A 15,805-nucleotide genomic window follows, 5' to 3' on the forward strand; every position below is an offset into this window, starting at 1 on the left:
TTTTTCGATTTTTTTTTTCGTCTTATATTTTCAAGGTACAAATCGGTTGTATTTGCAATGTAGTAAAATTAAGGGCCTGTAAATGCATATTAGAATATTTTTCAAGTAAAACATTTTCAAAAGGTCCTTTTTGAATAGGATGAATAAAGAGATGTAGATGTCAGGAGAATGCGTTTCTGCAGTAAAGAATGCAAGAAAAAGCTTTTGGCGTCGGAGCTGTACGCTCGTTTATGTTTAGGGTTTACTAGGCGTTAGTGTTAGGGTTTCTAAAAAAAAATCCCCCCCCCCCACACTCCTAGGTTCTGGATCCGCTAGAAGCTATTTTTGATAACGTCATCGATAGCCCATAGCCTAAGGATAAAATATACTTTAAAACTTTTAAATTATTTTTAAAATTAAGGCTGCTATTATAAGAGTGCATAATAATCCGGTGCCTAAATTTTCGAGTGCCTAATTATCCGGATGCCTAAATTTATGGTGCCTAAATTTCCTAGATATTAAATTTATTTAACTTGTCGCACCATAAAAAAAGGAGAAAAAAAGACTTGGTATGTCCAGTCAACACACGTTACAGGCTTATGGCCTAGTTTTGATCAAACTAGACTAGATGTAAAATCATAATAAAATCTAACTAGAAAAGACCAAACAAGAACAAGCTTCGCCGTGCATATAGACAATTTCTAAAATCTCGCCATCTCGTCAAAAATAATAGAAATTTAAAAATAAAAAAAGCATAAACTAAATCTAAAGTCTTTAAATATAAATCTAAATCTATTTATTTATTTTAATATTAAAAGAAATGTAGACTTTTTTCAGAACATGCTGCATATTAAAAAAATATATATATAGATTCTAAAAGGAAAAAATAAAATCGTTATGACGTCACATGACTTATAAATTCAACATGGCTACCAGTGATGCCGATGACTCTCTCTACCCTATTGCCGTTTTAATTGATGAATTAAGAAATGAAGATGTACAGGTAATTTAAATAAGATTCTAATTAATATTTATTAAGTGATTGTGTATTCTGTGTATTTTTTTACGTCTTAAACTATAAAATAGTCCATATTAAAGCATGGACTTTGTCAGTTTTTGTAACAAACTTCAAAACTTGTTTTCTTTTTTTTTTATCAGTCATTGTGTGTGTGTGTGTGACTGTCTCTGCTCTGTCAGTCAGTTTGTGTCTGACATGTTCAAAACTTAAGTTGAAGTTAACTAATCTATAGAGTCTAGTCATTTCTGTCAAATGAACAGGTTTAGCCCTGCCGCCGCATTGAATTTTTATAGCCTCATAATTATAATAAATCAAATAAATTTTTATAATTTAGATCTAGATTCTATAGATAATCAAATACGAAATAGTTAATAGTCTAACTTTAAAAAGTAAATAAAACTCGTCTCTAGATCTAGATGATTATGATAGATCTAGATCTAAGTAAAATGGTTAGAAAACTTAGTCAGATCTAGTCATAACTTGACATATAACTCTAAGTCCTAAGTAAGTATTACTCTCAAGTCTAAGTTACTTAGACCGTCTTAGAGTAGAGTGAGTAGACTTATATTTATATTGTTTTGTTTTTCTACGCATAGTTGCAATAAAATATGAAGTCAAGAGGGTCAGGTCAATGAGGTCCATCGCTAACATAAATGAAAACAATTCCCTACTTTGTAACTTAACAAACACTACACTACTCTCTAACAAAAACTTCAGTTACTTCAGTTCTAGATCTAGTCTAGTATTTAAAATGTTATTATCTTCAATTTTCTTTTTTATATCCATTTCTTTTTACACCAACTCAAGTTAGACAGGTCAGTGTTACTTTGTTGCTTTTTTCTATTAATAACTGACGCCATAACCAGGACACAAGTTGTGACAAGTTTTACCTATGCTGTAGGCACTGTAGCCTACCTAGTTGACCCAAAAAAAGGGTCATCCCACTTGTCTAGCCCCCCTCACTTGGCTCAGTGACTGTAACCTAATTTGATACCTGTTCGATCAATAATTAGGGCAACAAGGAGAGACAGAATAAGAGAGAGGGAGATCAGGGTTGTGCGTATCACTGTGTTTGTTAATTGTTTTAGCATATTTCTTACTTCGTTAGTAGCCTATTTCTTTGCCTTTTGTCTTTTTTTACTTGTAGTACATTAGTGATAATTGTTAAAATAGTTGCAAAAAGTGTGGCGCGCCTCATAAGTCATAACAGCTCAATGTTCATTAAAATAGCATTCATTAATGTTATTGATAGTAATATACGAATATTAGTTAACACTCCCTATTTACACCTAGACTATGACATATTTTAGGCCTTTTTTAGATAGTTCATGTTTAGCTGATGCCTAAATTTCCTAAAAAAAAAAACAAAAAAAAAAAAACTCCTTAACTATAGATCTTGATCTAGTTAAAGGTGAACTTCAACTTGAAGTCATTCTGTTTCAAGAATCAAGTTTAAATAGTCAATATCAACAAAAGAGTATACAGAGACTTTAATAGTTGGTTCAATTTCCTGTAGACATTTAGATTCTAGATCTAAAATGATATAGCTGCTAACTTCTAAACTAGAGATGATAGGTATATCTAGACTAGATGTAGATTAATCTAGAACAGGGGTGGCCAACCAATGATGCATTGCACTATTACAAGTGGCGCATTTCACCCCGAGAAAAGTCAAGAAAAGGGATGCCTGGTAGCAAAAACTGATAAAAAACTATTTCTATGAGAAGAAAGTTCAATGGGAATGTAATTTAATAGCTCTTACGATGCCCAAATTAACCTAAATGTTTATAATCATACCAAAAAACACAAAACACTTTGGTTTATTGTAATTGTTAAACTGTTAATTAAATTTTTCATGAAAATTCATGCAGCCATGCTCTATCTTTTTGTTAGCCTTGGACATTTTTATTATAAATTCTATGCAAACTAAAAATGATATGCGTAGAAGCAAAGAAAGAAAGAATAGTAAACAAGAAAGCCATTTTGTAGTTGTTGTTTTTTCTTTTAGTTACGACTAAACAGCATCAAAAAGCTTGGAACTATCGCTTTGGCTCTAGGAGTTGAGAGAACACGCACAGAACTAATACCTTTTCTAACAGGTTGGTGCTTCATATACACAATCAGTTTGTAGAGCTTATTCTTAATAATTCCATGTTTAGCCTGTTTTCAAAATAATCAAATTTACCTCAACTTTGAAGGTATTGACCGTATTGAGATTTAAATTTACTTGCCAAATCTTAGACTTCAAAAGTTTTATTTTTCTTACATAATTTCTGTATCATCTTTTTATTTAAAGTTTATTTCTAGCATAGTGAGTGAGAGTATTATTATTTATCTTAAAGTTGATTAACGGAAAGGTTCCTGTGATATAGTGTTATTTATTTCGTTTTTTAAAGTATATTTTAATAATTAGTAATGTCAGTATTATTCTATTTCAGATACTATTTATGATGAAGACGAGGTGTTGTTGGCCCTTGCTGAACAGCTTGGGAGCTTTACACCTCTTGTAGGTGGTCCAGAGCATGTTCATTGTTTACTGGTTAGTATTCACCTTTTATTTTTCATTCATTACCTGTTTGATTTATGCTTCATTAAATCATTTATTCAGGCAATGTAAAGGGTTGTTGGAGCATCTGTTCAATGGTGCAAAGGTTTGTGGTAGTGCTTATGAAATCCTTAAAATATTGTTTTCATTGAATTCAGAATAGGATGGTATTTTTTGGTTTTGAAAAAATGGCAATTAATAGTTTGATAACTTTTGTTTGTCAGGCTTGTAGTATCCTTGAAAAAAAGTCCAGTAGGGAATCTGCCTAATAGGTGCCATTATCATATTTAGTTATTTGAAAGGATTTTTATAAAGGGACCAGGTAAGAACCAGGATAACCTTGTTCACTGACTACCAGTTATTGGTCTATCTAGTTTCATTACTAGGCATTTCTACAGAGGCGCCACAATGAGGCTACAGAAGCTGGAATACTCCAGATATTAGTATCCAGAATGACTCTTTTTAGTAATTGGGCTACAGGGTTCCTAACTAAATTGCTTGAAAAGAATATCGAAGATGTGTTCTAAAAAAAATATAGTGATTTTATCTTTCCTCTGTGTTAAAGACAGGGAACATACATCTAGGTCTAGTGAAATAGAAAATGACTTTAATTTTGTACAAAATGTCTTTTTTACTAACTCTGATTTTTTTTTTTTTATCAGTAAGAAGTTGAAAAATAAATTAGCATTTATTGAGAAGATAAAATATCAAAGGCTTTGCAGCTTCTGTTCTATTTTTTTTTATTTTAGTATTGTGGCCCAGTTATTGTCACTTATCCTCTTAATAGCTATTTCTGATTGTGACCTGATCCTATTACTTTCATAATACTATTGATTTCTGGCTTATTCTTTTAGATTGCTTGTATCTTAATATATATATAGTATGTACCTTTACTCATTCCCTTGTTAGTGAAAGTCTGTTTAAAAAGTAGCTTTTCATTTTTTCTTTACCTTTCATCACTTAATCAATAATGTGCATTGCTGCTAGTAGTCAGCAATTCATGATTATTATATTTTTTAACACTTGTTACATAAAATACCAAAATCACATTATTTTGATTATTCTTTGGGCAAAATTGTAAACATATTTCTCTATTGATGACTTCATTGATGGCATTGCATGCACAACTGAATTAACCTGGCTTAATTAATCAATACTTGGTGTCCCATTATTGGCAGGAAATCCTCTTAAGTATCAGAAACACGCAAATGTTGTTAGTTCCTTGTGTTGTCTTCATTTGTAGAGCTGCTGTGTATTTTGTAGTTGTGTCTTGGTTGAAACTGAAACACTTGTTGTTTTGAAAGCAGAATGAGCTATAGGTATCAAAAAGTTAGGGAGGAAGAGAGTGACAATGAAGATGAGGATCACCTAGGGCTAGTGGATTGGAACTGTGTGTTTATTGGTTTTACAATTGTCCCAAGGCTAATTTATGGTCTAATAAAACAGATTTGTGTTTCATTTGGAAAAATTATCATGTGTGCTGCTCAAAGTAGCAGAAAGAAGTTTTATTGAAGATGTTACTTGACAAACACTTAATTTTGTTTTCTTTTTTTTGTATAAAATATGAACAATTCTTTATAACAATTGATGCATGACAAATTCAGGCAAGATACTATGAAATTAGTTGTAAGAAATATTGTTGGATTAAATAAAAAGGTAGATTGTGAGTTGTTATTTTTATTTAATGCTATTTACTTTTTATCAGTAATAAACACCTATTTTAAATGTTAAAATCATCGGAAACTGTTTCTATTGTTAATTGTCACACTATATAAACCTTTTTTTTTTTTTCTAGCCCCCTCTAGAAAGTCTTGCAACAGTTGAAGAAACTGTGGTGAGAGATAAGGCTGTTGATTCTTTGAGAATTATTGCTGATCAGCACAGTCAGAGTGATCTTGAGAACTACTTTGTACCCTTGGTCAAACGGCTTGCTGGTGGTAAGAGGCATTTTTTACTGCTAGGGATATAGTATATTTTGTGGTGGAATTTTTCGAAACCAATGAAATACTGATATATGTGTAGTTCTAGTGTCTATTAAATCATATTCAAGTATTATAGTGTTTATTATACTCCTTAGGTGATTGGTTTACATCTCGAACTTCAGCATGTGGATTGTTTTCTGTTTGTTACAAGCGAGTTTCTACCAATGTGAAAGCAGAGTTGCGACAGTAAGTTGAAAGTTTAACTGCTACCTTTGAACTTTGAAAAAAAAACAACAGTTTACTTCTTATTCTTTTCATCAGTACAATGTTGTTGTTTTTTTTATTTTATTTTATTTGTTCACTTGGATGGTGATATTGTATCAGGAATGTCACTTTTCTGGGATATCCTGGAAATCTGGATTTTGGTGGCTTTGGATTTATTACATTTTGGGTTTTCTACATCAGTTAGATATACCTACATTTTATCCCATTTCCCCATTTTATGTATTTTGGTCAAACCAAGTTCATGTCCAATTGATCAAGCCACTATTTTTTAACAGTTGTATAGGTCTTTAACTTTGTGTTTGCAAAGCGTAGATTAAAACAGTCCTTTCCTCAGTAAATATCTTTGATAAACTTTACTTGCTAATACATGTCACTAATTTTGATGTTCTTGTAGGTCAAATTCTCTTTAAAATAAATATTTCGTTGGCGATACCAATTATAGCATGTCTAGTTGAGAATTAAGTCTAAATTTAAATTAATGGAGAATCTTGATGATTTAAAAAAAAATTTGATTCAGCTCAACCTGACCTCTAAATCTAAGTTAGAAGAGCTAATTTCGAGTTGCATCAAATTTATTCTCAATAATTTTTTTATTCTGTCAAAAATATTGTTGAATGAGTATAGAATTTATAAAAGTATCATGGCGTTAACATTTTTGATAATTTTCATTATCAGTGGTATACAGTGTGTGTCAAAAAAGAAAGCATGCACTATTTCAGGCTCATCCCATCGATAATTTAAACAACTTAAGCTCCACTAATAACATGTACTTATTTATTCTATTCCAGTTTAATGTACTACTAATGCTACATTATTGGCATAAGTATACTACTATATGGAGGGTTCATGTTTGTACTAATGTGGTGTGATGTTATTTTGACTAAACATTAATATTTTTTTCCAGATATTTTTAGTTTTTTTACTTTCATTTGATTAGTATAACAAAGAATGTTCAAGATAATATGTATCATTTATTTCTTTTTTTTTTTTAATTGAATAAAGAAAATGTAATACTAAAAATTCACTTTATACTCCCAAAGATTTGAAGTGTTATAAAAAAATATTGTGACACAAATGTTTATAATAATTATATCACATCTCTTTATCGTTTTTTTTATTTATTTTTTTGTCTTCAGGAATTTCCGCAGCTTGTGTGCTGATGATACCCCAATGGTTCGCCGCGCAGCAGCAGGAAAACTTGGGGAGTTTGCTAAAGTAGTTGAATCTGATTACCTTAAGTCTGACCTCATTCAGCTTTTCAATATGCTCGCTCAAGATGAACAAGTACGTTGTTGGCTAGCTAGCCTGTTTAAGCTTTCTGTCCATATAGCTCAATGCAACTTTTGCTTAGCACCAAAAGCTTTTTAAAACATTCCTTGAAAATTGTATCAATGACATGGCATTTAATGTGTTCTTTCTTTCTAATCTTAAAGGACTCTGTCAGACTGTTAGCTGTTGAGGCAAGTGTGAGCATAGCATCATTGCTCCCATCAGAAGATACGGAGCAGTTGGTCATGCCTACACTACGCCAGGCAGCAGAAGACAAGTCATGGAGAGTTAGGTACATGGTAGCTGATAAGTTCACAGAGGTACGTGTCTTTTTTTATAGATTGTGAATGAACATGTCATTTAATTCCATTTCTTTGTTGCCAAATGCAGTTTTTCTTAGCTGTTATATATCTTAAAGAAAGGTTTCCTTTTTTTTTTTTTTCCCCACATATCTAGCTTCAGTCAGCTGTGGGTCCAGAAATCACTAAAAATGACCTTGTACCTGCTTTCCAAAGTTTGTTGAAGGATTGTGAGGCAGAAGTCAGAGCTGCATCAGCACACAAAGTGAAAGGTAAAGCTACAATCAAGTATTCTCCTTTCTAGGCAGTGTTGTTTTGTTAAAGTTTGGTATTTCTTTTCTAAGCAGTTTATCTAAGACTATTCTAAAGTCAGTAATAATGAAAACAAAAAACATTGAGTTTTATTTTTTTAATGAGATATAAAATAGCTTTAAAGCTTTATGATTCAGTTTTACTTAATCTTATTTGTAATATCTTTGTTTGATAAAAAAGTATGATTACTGTTCTTGTTTTCCCACTATTGAGATTGTTAAATGGCTGTTGTGAATCTCATCTCCATTTAGTATGTTAGTTTATGTGAGTTTACTTTTATTTCAAGACATCTTTATCAATAAAGAAACTATTGGAATATTACACTGACAAGGAAATAATTGAGTACAATAACAAGCTGAAACTTACTTTGTCTTTATGCCCTAACTGCCAGTTCTGAATGCTCAGTTGGCGAAATATAGAATCAATCCCTTCACTTTTCTGTACATTTCATCTAGTGTAATTATGTTTTATATATAATTTAAAGCACAAAGTAAGGCGCATGTATGTATGTATGTATGTCCCGAATAAAAATCAAAACCGTTCGACCAATCATAAGGCATAAATGTTCCTTAGATCATTAGGAGGGGGGGACCATAGTGTATGTTTTATTATCCTCTCACAAGCGAAATGCCCTAAAAATAGACAAAAAGTATCTAATTGTATCTCTATTAAAGAACAAAACCTTTTTAACTATTTGGGTAAAACTGTTTTTACAGTATTTTATATTTGATATGATGTTGGCTGAACGGGCTAACCTGTTTTCACACTCTACTTTTATTTTTCGTGGCAAAATTTTAAAAAAATGTGCATGAAACATTCTCCCTGTTTGACAGATCTAAATTCAATCCAGTAGATGAGTAATTCCCTAACTAAAGCCTGCATGCTGCTGGTCATATCCGGCTAGTGTTGAATATAATATTCATAATTCTTACATTACTCTTAATGCTTTCTCTCATTCACCTACTAGGTCTAACAATGACAAAACTAGTTGGTTCGTATCTCCAGATGTAATACTGAATATAATAGATCATTTTTTAGTTGATATGAAAATAATAATTATAGGAACACATAAGATTTTTGGCATCGAACAGCTTCTACACCTAACAAGATTGTATCCTAGCCTAGTTGGAGTCAATGTTTTATTTTTTAGCACTTTTATGTGCTTGATCCATTTCATCCTTTGCAGTAAAACAAAATATTTCTAATCCTCAGATTTTTGTCAGGCTCTGTCCCCTGATGTACGTGAACAGATTATCATGAACAACATGCTACCCTGTGTGAAAGACCTTGTTGCAGATGCCAATCAGCATGTCAAGTCTGCCTTGGCCTCAGTCATCATGGGTCTGTCTCCAATACTAGGCAAAGAAAATACAATAGAACATCTTTTACCACTATTTCTGACACAGTTAAAAGGTAATTCCTTATGTTTTTACTTGGATCGCTTAATTAAGCTACCATGTTTTTTTGTTGGGTTTTTTTTTTAGTACCACACTGAAAAAATTAAAAATGAGAGGCCTACTAGTATGCATCTTGTAATTTTGTACGCAAATGATCATGCAAATACACAAGTATGATCTTTCATCTAAAAATGTGAGGCGCCCCCCTCCCCCCCCCCCCCCCTTTCCCCATCTAAAAAAAGAATAAACACAAGAGTCGCTGTTTATCTCTTAAGTATATTAGTATATCCATGTATGTGCTTTTAGTATTAGATCTACCATGAGAGTTGTTGTTTTTCTGCACAAAGATTTAAACATACATTAGCATTTTATTTTAGATCCCACATTTTTTATCTTTTCAAATTTAGCAGATGAACTTTTTTTTTTCCTATCAATATATCATTCATAAATTATGACTGTTAAGTGTGCACCTTTTGATATTAACGTGATATGTTTTACTATTTAAAAACTTTTCTGAATACAATTGAATGTAACTGTTTTATGCCTCTTCTAGATGAATGCCCCGAGGTTAGGTTGAATATCATCTCCAATCTAGATTGTGTGAATGAAGTGATTGGCATTAAACAATTATCTCAGTCCCTGCTACCTGCTATTGTTGAGTTGGCTGAAGACACAAAATGGAGAGTTCGTCTTGCCATCATAGAATACATGCCTCTTCTGGCTGGCCAGTTAGTAAGTACAGTATAAAGGGATCAACTTTGATTTCATTTTGCTTATATACTCTAAACAAACGCTTGTTTATCACTTCCAGATATTTTTTGGTATACACTATGTATGTTAGAAGACTGGGCAAATAGGAATATATATGTATCTGTATAGTTACTTAAGACTGAGTCTGCTTTATTGATCGATATGGAAATTAGTTGTGATTACAAAGACTCTTTTTCTCAAAAATTAAAAAAAATACACATACATTCACTTTTTTTCACTAGGGAGTAGAGTTCTTTGATGAGAAGTTGAACTCCTTGTGTATGACATGGCTTGTGGATCACGGTAAATTTTACACTTTATTACATGTAAAGACATGCAGTAAACATTTGTAATTGGACTGTGTACAAGCATGAATAGTTGCTAATTTAAAATGCATTGTATTAAGTATTTTAAGTTCAATCTAAACAGAATCAATTATTTAATGTACTCATTTCTATATTTTACTTTTCATTATGTTTTTAATTTTTTCTCTTTGGGAATTATTATCCACATTTGGAGGAATTAATTTTTTTTTTTGCTTTTTCAGGGTGTGAAAACAATCTTTGATTTTAATAAAATAACTTTTTTGTTTGTTATCAGAAAATGTTAAATTTGGTATAGAATTTTTTTTTTCATGCCCCTTTTAAATTATACAAATGAATGTTTATAAAACTCAAAATTATTTTAATAATAGTTTATGTAAGTTACGTATGAAAACTTACTGACTGCAGATAAGTCTCCAAGATCTAGGAAACATTTCATGATCCATAGTGAACAAAAATGTTTTATCTTAAGTATAGTCACTAAACATGTATAACACATTTAAAATATAAAATGGAAATCTTGAGCTAATTATTCATGTCACTACTTTTGGTACAATGAAAACTGACAGTACTAGTCTACTCTAGACCAGATCTTTGAAATTTATTATGATCATAATTAGTAAAAACTTTTTTTTTTTTTTTTTACAATATTCTTATTTTCTTACCACAATTATAAACACTTAAAATGATAGTCTTTGAGCTCCATATCCTATATCGTTACCATCTAGAACATCCATCTAAAGAAAATAGAGATTTTTAAAATCCTTTTAAAAGAAGGAAATTCCAGAGGTTTAGCATTGGGAAACTAGTCCATGTAAAGTTTTAAGCAATTTAAAACTACAAAAGAAAAAACTAAGGAATAATACATTTTAAAACACTAAACAATGCCAGCATTGGTCCGTTAACTAGTGCTAAATCAAATTAATGCTGGGAGCATCGTTTCTGAAAGAGTTGAGATTTTCTTTTTCTTTTAAAAGAGTTGAAAGAAATATAAAATTTAAATTATCGTTTAAAAGTATAAGGTTTTATGTAAACTGATTCTTTACAACCTACTAGTATGTAGCTTTGCTTATTTGGTTGTAATTTTATTTTTGTGTATACAGTTTATGCTATTCGCGAGGCAGCCACTCTAAACTTGAAAAAACTAGTGGAAAAGTTTGGTAAAGATTGGGCTCAGCAGACAGTCATACCAAAGGTGTTACAGATGTCAAGGGATCAGAATTATCTGCATCGAATGACATGTCTCTTTTGTATAAATGTGAGTCTTTATAATCGTCGATATTCAGATTATTTAAATTATGACTATTTTTAAATCCCTTGTTTTTAATTAATGAAGTCTTTTTTTTTTTATTAGATAGGCTTAAGTTTACAAAAACACATTTCCATTTTATTAATAATTCTATTTGTTTACTGAGACAGAATTAATATATTTACAACTATTTGTTCTTATTCCCTTGGACAGTTGCTTGCTGAGCCTTTAGGACAGGATCTGACCACCAGGTTGATGTTGCCCACAATCATCACCATGGGATCAGACCCCGTCGCCAACGTCCGATTTAATGTAGCTAAGACATTACAGAAATTAGCTCCTCATTTAGATCAGAGGTAAGTAGTTATATGTTTATCCACTGTTTATGTATGTGGAGTATTCAAAAGTATTTAGGAAAAAAGTTATTGTGTGTTCGGTGATGTAGTTTTGTCTTACGTAATGCAACACACAGCCAATTTTGTTGATTATTAACATTCTATCTAAAAGCATGCTTAAAAGTAATATATTTGTATACAGGCAGCACGCAAAAACCTTCTGATAGATACCCCCTCCCTTCCACTGGTCCACAAATGAGATTGGACCATAGCGCTCTGAGCATGCTATAAGCATGAAAGTAGCGCTATATAAAAACTATAATAATAATATTTTAAAAAATAATGGTTAGTACATATATATGAAGAGGTTGACCATTCTAGATTACTTTAATAGGAACAACTATGATATCAACAATAGAGTATAAATTTATAAGATTTATTAACATATCAGTTGATTCACATATACAAATAGGGGTATCTCAAAGGATAAAAAAACAGGTAAATACACCCTTACAAATAGTGCATGGGCGTTTAGGCATAGGACTGTAATAATATTTTTTTTGACATTACCAGTAATCTGTAACAACTCAAATAAAAGAGAAATGTAATGTCCCCTTCATGCTCTATCGGAATAGAAACAAACACAGAAACCTGCTCCTGACCCCGAGCAGGTCAGCACAACTGACTAGACTGACCACTGGATACCTTATTAACCCCCTTGAAAATCCTGTGATAAAACAGTTCACTACTAATAAAATAAACGACCACACAATCTCACATCTTACACACCCCTTCTCTTGACAGGGAAACACTAACTGTAACTGCACAGTGGTTTCTAAATACAGTTTGTCTTTTAAAAGGATCTTCTACATCCAATATCTCAATGTCAAGTTTCCTATTTTTTTTAAATTTGATTTGAAACTTTGTATTCACTTGTTTTCCTCTATGGTTATTTTAGCTCCATCCAGACTCAAGTCAAACCTTTGTTAGAGAAATTAAAGGCAGACGGTGACATGGATGTCCAGTACTATGCCTTGGAGGCATTGGAGGGTCAGTATTTAGTTATTACATCAATTTCAGTTCAGTGTTTTATGATTATTTTATAAACTACCTTGACAAATTTAGAAGTGAAAGAGCTAGTTGTTGTTTTAAATGTTTCCCTTCTAATGACACCTTGACGAAAGGACGTACTATCTGATCACTTTTGAGACATTCTCCTAGTCTAATGAGCTATTTCTTTCTCTTTTAAAGGAGCAGCTGTTTAGGCTCTGCACTTTCCTCTGGAAGTACTAGGATCAGCGTAGAATGGGATTTAAATTCAATGGAAAAATTTTTTAAAATAAAAATGTTCTATTTTGTTTGTATATGGTTTGAATACCAGAGCTTATGGTGTTAACCAATATTTTAGCTGTCTTATAGGACAAACTTTCTTCTGTAAACATGTCCTTGTAAGAGAGAGCAGGTTTTGAAAAGACACCTATATTGTTTATCACATGTAAAGTAGAATTTCAAATTACTCAACACAATAAATAGAATGCATTTATCAATATTATTTGGTTGGACATGTAGTTTGATCAGCCATCAAAGTTTTATATATTTTTTTTTACAATTATTTTTAGTTTGATAAAATGATTTTTGTTTGGAGTGTTTAATTACTAATTATTTTGTGTAACATTTTTCAATAAAAACAGAAATCAATAACTTCAAGATATCTTGTCCCCTTTATTTGTTTTATTTTTAGAGTTGAAAGTTTATTGAAATTTCCTTACTTTCATTTACAAATTATGTCAGCAACATTGATCATTTTTAAAGGATAATCAATTGTTTGTGGAATAATAAACAAATGTAACTGAGTTTCTTTCTTACAGAAATGATTGTTCAAAGTTGTATTTAATCTAATTGTTTCAAAGTTTCTTTGCAAGTTATTCTGATTTTCTTCCAGTTTTGAATATTTGTGAATTGAATTGATTTTCTTTGATCATTTGCAGGGCTCAAGTAACCAGGCTTTGACATTGTTATATAGAGTAAGTATCACTAACCTGCTATTTTTTCAAGAATCATTTATCATTCACAATGTTGTGTTTTCCTGGCTACTTCACAAAGCCCACAGTAAAAGTATTAGTCATTAATACAAGTTCCCCGCTTTCAATTCGGGACAAATTACAAATAAGTGCATGTTCAACATTGAATTTTACTTCATTTTCACTATAACATTTGTAGTCTTCAGTAGTTACTACTACACTGTATAGATTCATTTATTTCTGTAGTAAATGTACTGTAAGTTTAAACATAAATTTCCAAGTCATTAAGTGGAGGTAAAACAATATTTTGGGGAAACATTTGGCTCATGAAATCAGTGATGACAATTGAAGTCACCTCATGAAATTAGAGTAAAATTTGGAGAATATAAAAATGATGACTCTTGAGACTTTATTGAGAAAGAATACTTGATTCTTGTTTCCAAATTTTGATTAAGAACATGTTTGTCCTGGCTTTTAACAGACAATCTAATTGAATATTTTAATTAGTTTTGATGAGACAATTAAGAAAAAAGTAATCCCCACCCCACCCCCTTTTTTTTATCCTTTATTCAGCCTGTTATATTAGACTTGTCACACATTTCATTGTCACTGGAGAAACTTTCTTTTCATAATTAAGAATGCAATATTTTTTTTTATAGAAAATTCAGATGTAATCAGTGACTTTCTTTCTATTTACAGGTAAATAGGTTAACATCATTACTGAAGTCATGGAGAAAATATTTTATTCCTGAGTACCTATTCGACTATCAACTAAATTAAAAAATAAATTAATTCACTTCCAAATAAAAAAAACAAACTGGAGTTGTTGACAATTATAATTATGACATTCAAAAAGTTTTTTTTTATTAAAGTATATTCCATCATATTCAAAGAATGCTAGAGGTTTTCTTTTGTTGTCATTAATTCTAGAGTAAAATTATTGTCTAGACTATTCTAACTCCAGTCACATCAGTTGTAAAAATAAACCTTCTATAAAACTAATTAATGTCATTAATTTCTATGTATTCAAAAAGTCAAGTCCTGATCTGCCCAACCCTTCCTATTGTATTAATATCATAGGCATAGCCCTTACATTTTTTGTATGGTATAGTCTCTCTTTATTCTGTGTACAGTTTGTTTGTGTACAATTTACTTGTGTAGTTTGCTCTTATTGAGTGTTTTAGTTTGATATTCTGGTTTCAACACCCAAGAAGTGCAAACAAGATGTTTGTCAGATCTGCTCTGTACTAGGTACACTATGATAAGACTTAGATATTTTTTTTACCTTTCTTACATTATCCTAGGATATTTCAATTTAAAGTACTTCTTTCTTTTTTTTAATTTTGCTTTAAAATCAATTCAGATTTTAAAAAAATAATCAGTTTTGACATTATATTTGTTTCTCATTGGATTGATAATTTATTTAGACTGTTTATACATTTTATGTTGCTTTCAATGCGAACAATTTTGTCAGTTTGTAAAATAAAAGTTTCATACCAATGAAGGGGTAGTGTTGGATCATTTTGTATTTATAATTTACACATTATAGCCAGACATATCTCTTCTAAGAAGACACCTTCTAATACAAGTACTTTGTATATTATGAGCTGGCAGTGGGGCCATTAGCAAGTTATCATACATGAACTAGGAATCTTTTTGGATTGTATTATTGAGTGATAGCTAAACTACTTTGTCTACTTGTACCTAAAGGTTAATACAATCTGTGTACTGGTAGTGCAGTGTTACTGCTTCTCTTTATGATGTGGTAGCCATTGGATAAAATCCATCCTCTCACTTGTAATTGACTGGAGATAACTTTTTTCTCTTTTGTTATACATGTTTTAAAAAAATCACTGAATTGTTTTGAAAGCACTTGCTATCAAGCCCATTGTGAGGAACATCACATTAGAACTACTCATCCTTGTATTTCTGTAATACATCTAAATGTATTTTTCAAATCCTGACTTGTAACAATACATGTATAATAAACATGATATCAAAGTCCTACATCCAGCATTGTCAGAAGTGTTTGATCATGTCACTCTTCAGATCATGTAACTGTACATCTAGATATTTGGAATAAAATTATGGCTGTTTCCTT

At 31.1% G+C, this 15,805-nt stretch overlaps 1 protein-coding gene across 2 annotated transcripts; it reads left to right on the forward strand.

Annotated features, from left to right (window-relative positions):
* The first annotated feature begins 830 nt into the window (after window positions 1-830).
* LOC106073882 (serine/threonine-protein phosphatase 2A 65 kDa regulatory subunit A alpha isoform-like) lies at window positions 831-15,802 on the forward strand. 2 transcript variants are annotated; one of them, XM_013234540.2, is made up of 16 exons: window positions 831-982; window positions 3,006-3,096; window positions 3,436-3,536; window positions 5,338-5,479; window positions 5,620-5,710; window positions 6,886-7,033; window positions 7,183-7,338; window positions 7,475-7,589; window positions 8,842-9,042; window positions 9,580-9,758; window positions 10,019-10,079; window positions 11,203-11,357; window positions 11,562-11,704; window positions 12,642-12,733; window positions 13,672-13,707; window positions 14,404-15,802. In XM_013234540.2, exons 1-15 carry the CDS (start codon window positions 887-889, stop codon window positions 13,680-13,682), a joined length of 1,782 nt encoding a protein of 593 aa, XP_013089994.1. In that variant the 5' UTR covers window positions 831-886; the 3' UTR covers window positions 13,683-13,707; window positions 14,404-15,802. The 2 variants fall into 2 exon arrangements, with proteins under 2 accessions (XP_013089994.1, XP_013089993.1); XM_013234539.2 differs by lacking the exons at window positions 13,672-13,707; window positions 14,404-15,802 and adding an exon at window positions 12,935-13,261.
* Window positions 15,803-15,805: the final 3 nt, after the last annotated feature.

The sequence above is a fragment of the Biomphalaria glabrata genome, chromosome 14 (genome assembly GCF_947242115.1).
Source record: "Biomphalaria glabrata chromosome 14, xgBioGlab47.1, whole genome shotgun sequence".
Classification (NCBI taxonomy): domain Eukaryota; kingdom Metazoa; phylum Mollusca; class Gastropoda; family Planorbidae; genus Biomphalaria; species Biomphalaria glabrata.